The sequence below is a fragment of the Manduca sexta genome, unplaced genomic scaffold (genome assembly GCF_014839805.1).
Source record: "Manduca sexta isolate Smith_Timp_Sample1 unplaced genomic scaffold, JHU_Msex_v1.0 HiC_scaffold_841, whole genome shotgun sequence".
NCBI classification, from domain to species: domain Eukaryota; kingdom Metazoa; phylum Arthropoda; class Insecta; order Lepidoptera; family Sphingidae; genus Manduca; species Manduca sexta.
In genome coordinates, this window is record NW_023595674.1 from 1 (window position 1) to 4,242 (window position 4,242).

The window sequence follows — 4,242 nt, forward strand, 5'->3', positions numbered from 1 at the left end:
GTTATTTTTCCGTGACACGCGTAATGTCATGTAACTGTCATGTTTGCCGGCAAACATTCCGATGCTAAATGGGTTACTTATAAAAATCGCGATAAAAATCGAAAAATAGAATTTTAACAAACAAATATGGCTGGTGAAATGGTGTGTTGCACTTCTGTCTCTCCCTAAAAAGTCTTGATGCATCTAAATATTATGTTTCTTTTTTACCACAGGTCTATATTCGTACACGGTTTCGTTGTTGATGAAAAGAAAAGGAAGATGTCCAAATCTATTGGCAACGTGATTGAACCCGCTACCATTATAAACGGAGGCAAGGACAAGAACAACCAACCGGCATACGGCGTCGACACTCTAAGGTACCTGCTTCCTACCACCTTAATGTTCGTATTCACAAGCTAAGTACGGAGTGATGCTCTGTTAATAACTGTCACTTTCGGTTTGACATTAATGTTCGTATTCATAAACGTTACTTTGCTAAGTACGGAGTGATGCTGTGATAATAACTCTGTCAGTTTCGGCATAACATTAATGTTCGTATTCATAAACGTTACTTTGCTAAGTACGGAGTGATGCTGTGATAATAACTGTCAGTTTCGGGATGACAGCCTTAGTAATGCGCAGGCGCAGGGGCGCTGTGATTGACTATACAATTTTACTTCAGGGGCCGTTCAAGTGTTACGTAACGCAATTTGGAGGGGACGGGTCTTGTAAAACGTTACGATACGTAACAGGGGCGGGAGGGGGATGTTCGTACAAAGCGTTATGTAACATTGTTTTTTTTTATTTTAAAACAATAACGAAAGTATTTCATCGACTTTTCTGTATTTTGCGTAAAATAATTGAGCATATTACAAAAAAAAATTGTCACTTTAGAGTTACATAACTTTTGGAGGACCGCGGGGACGTACAGGAAAACGTTACCGCGCGTTACATGGGGTGGTCGGGCGGTTCAAAAATCTTCAAAAATTGCGTTACGTAATACTTAAGGGCCCCTTAGTTGGTTGTTAGATAAACAGATCCGACAAAACTATTGTCACGTTAAGATTCAACACAAGTACTTAAATGAAACTATTGAATTAGTTTAACATATATTGAGTGATTAGTACATACTAACACTAAACACACTTAGGCTAGATTATAGTTATTATATAAAGGTAATACAGGTTCGGGCACAAATTATAAATTCACATTCGTCCGTAAGCCGGGCGCCGTGCTTCACCATGCGTATCGTTTACATATAAACTTTGTCGACCGACGAACGGTGGCGGAGCACGACTCGCGCGGCGGCGAGGGAAGTCGGCGTCAGCGTCGACGCGCTGTCCAAAATAGTCGATAAGTTATCGACTAAATAAAAAGTTTAAACAATATTTAAAATATTTGTAACGCTACGTTACACTATGACGCACTTTGCGTCCTCAAAGTAGTGTGTTTGTGTTTGTGGATACGGGGGCCTTATTCTGTATGATAGTGTAAACGCGTAACACGGCCGTGTCATGTTATCTTCGAGAAATGTGCGTGGAATGGTATTCTGTAAGCCAAATTTCTATAGTCCTAAACATGACGCGTTGTGTTACGTGCTTGTTACGCACTGTTAAAATAACGTGCGGGATAGAGAATAAGGCCCCTGGTGTTATTACTTATTCCAAAGTCCAATACTCTGTATACAAATGGCACGTTGAAAATAAAAGTGGCATTATTCGAAATTTGATAGTGTGAATTGTGTTAATCAACACGACCGGGGATTGAACTCGGGACCCTCCTTCAGTCGAACATCTCTTCGTATCGTATAAAATATAAAAAAAATGTGGATGATTATTAATCAATAATGTATGGTATAAAAAATGATTACAGATGGTGGGTGGCGAGTCACGCAACTCAGCATTCGCAAATTGTCGTCAGCAAAAAACTGTTAGACGACTGTCAAAATGAAGTAATAAGGGTTCGGAACATCATGAGATATCTGCTAAGCGTCATCAGTGATGTGGACAAAGATAAATTTCATCGAAAATTGACATTAAATTACTTCGACAGTTACATGGTGAAGGAAACGGAAAATTTCACAAAACAAATATTCGACCATTACGACAACTTCAGATACAATCATGCAGCGCAATCGATACTCTATTTCGTTAGTAATAAGGTCTCCGGGCTTTACTGTCATTGTGTTAAGGACAGGTTGTATTGCAGCCAAAAAGATTCAGCGGAAAGATTGTCCGCGCAACTAGTTGTTAATACCATTTTAATATCTTTGTGCAAGGCTTTAGGGCCGATTTTGCCTCATTTAATAGAAGAAGCATGGCAACACCATCCATTGTTCGAGAAACCATTCTATTTCACTATGGTCAAGCCTGTGTTACCCGCCGAAAATATAGATGTTTCCATTATGGACGCCATTTTGGACATCAAAAAAGACGTATGCGTTTTAGCGAAAAATGAGAGTTTAAAGAAATTTTCAGCGAAAATTTATACGAATTCTAATTTGTACCAGAAACTGACGCCTTTAAATAAAATAAATGGCAATGACAGCGTACTGTGTGAGATATTGGAACTGTCATCTGTCAGTTTGGAGCTGTCAGACGTTGACAGTTGGCGCGTGGAGCTGTCACCAAGTAGTGGAGGGCAGTGTTTACGGTGCAGGAGATATAATACAAAGAAAGGCAGCGACAAATGTTTAAGATGCGAGACTGTGCTCGCAGCTTTATAAAGTAAAGTGTACACAGTGCAATTGACAACATTTCATTTTTCATCATACTCAAATATTTTTATTTATGAAACTAGATCTAAAATTATGAGACCCATTTTTTTTTTTTTTTCAAAATTCAGATATTTCATTCATGATTTTCATTTTGAATATTGTGTTATTCTAAAACGATGTAAGCACCAAATGACTTCATATATACGGCTCAAGACGTAATGACCTTTGCTTTGCAGTAAAAAAGAAGTGACGTGACAGTTTGTTTTGTTTCTCTCTCTCTTTGAAAGTGACAGTTGTGACGTAAGTATTATAATATTGACATTGACAAATGACGGTGTTTTAGTTTTTTAAAATAAATAGTAAGGTGAACAAAGGAACTTTTTCATTCAACCGTATATATGACGTCATCAAGCATTCTTCGGTTTTTAATTTTTTTCTGCGAAATTATGTAATAATAAAAAATTTAAAAATGCATAATCAAACTCAGAGTAGAAAAATTAAGAAACGGTGCTTTTGTTTTAGGCATGTTTACATTTTGAAATGTCAATTATAAGAGGCATAACATTGTAGTACAAGATAATTTGTGGTTTATTTCCCCCATTCAATGTAACTTTAAGCGATATTAAAGCCTCTTTGCCGCAGATAAATATCATTTTGTGGTTAAAAATCCTATATAGGAAAACTATTAAATCTGCGAGTTTAAAGTATTAGCTGAAAAAATTGCCCCAGTCATGTCACTATATTGTCCATGAAATAGTGAAAACATTGTATATATGTCAATGACGTTTTACAAATAGACGCGTCATACACAAAAAATGGCACATAAAAACGGCGCACTATTTGCTATATTCACGTACCTGTACGTATCACAAATTAGCTCGAAGAAGGAATAAAATGATGCAGCATACATTCGTTAGAAAAGGCTATATATACATCGACAGTTACGTAACAGCGTTAGTGCTGCACGCTCATTGGCCGTCGAGTCGGGCAATTACCTTCCTGCGTCTTGCCAGTATTGAGCTCGGACAACGTATCTATGTAATAAAAACATCTTCGACATAAGTACAATATTTTATGAGATTGTTTTGTAAGTGTTTTGCCAAATGCTATATCATTAGAAGACGTTTCATTGTAATTTTTAAATAAATCATCGACGTCAAAGAGTTGGGCGGATTTCATACAAACATTTTGCGGATATGTGATGGTTAGTCAATCTACCGTGAAATATCAAAACACCAATGTAAAATACTTCATATTTTTCCATATCGTGATATTTTCTGTAAATATTTTAATATTAATATCTAAGGACGCTGTGATATCTTGTCACACGACATTTCAAAAAAGACAGCGACTTATTACCAATTTGTAATAACTTGGAGCACAAATTTGGCCCTGATATCCGGTCTTTAGCTAACTGTACTGTTCTTTGATCGACAATGATGAGCGTTGACTGACAGAAACATGGGCGCACATCACGCTATAAGTATTTTTTGTTTTTTAATTAAAACTGGTTTAGGGGCCGTTCAAGTGTTACGTAACGAAATTGG

At 36.9% G+C, this 4,242-nt stretch overlaps 1 protein-coding gene across 1 annotated transcript; it reads left to right on the forward strand.

Moving 5' to 3' along the window:
* Positions 1-177: 177 nt before the first annotated feature.
* Positions 178-2,722, forward strand: LOC119193648 (isoleucine--tRNA ligase, mitochondrial-like). Its single transcript, XM_037447280.1, has 2 exons — positions 178-356; positions 1,852-2,722. The coding sequence occupies exons 1-2, from the start codon at positions 178-180 to the stop codon at positions 2,702-2,704; spliced, it is 1,032 nt and encodes a 343-aa protein (XP_037303177.1). The 3' UTR covers positions 2,705-2,722.
* The last annotated feature ends 1,520 nt before the right edge of the window (positions 2,723-4,242 follow it).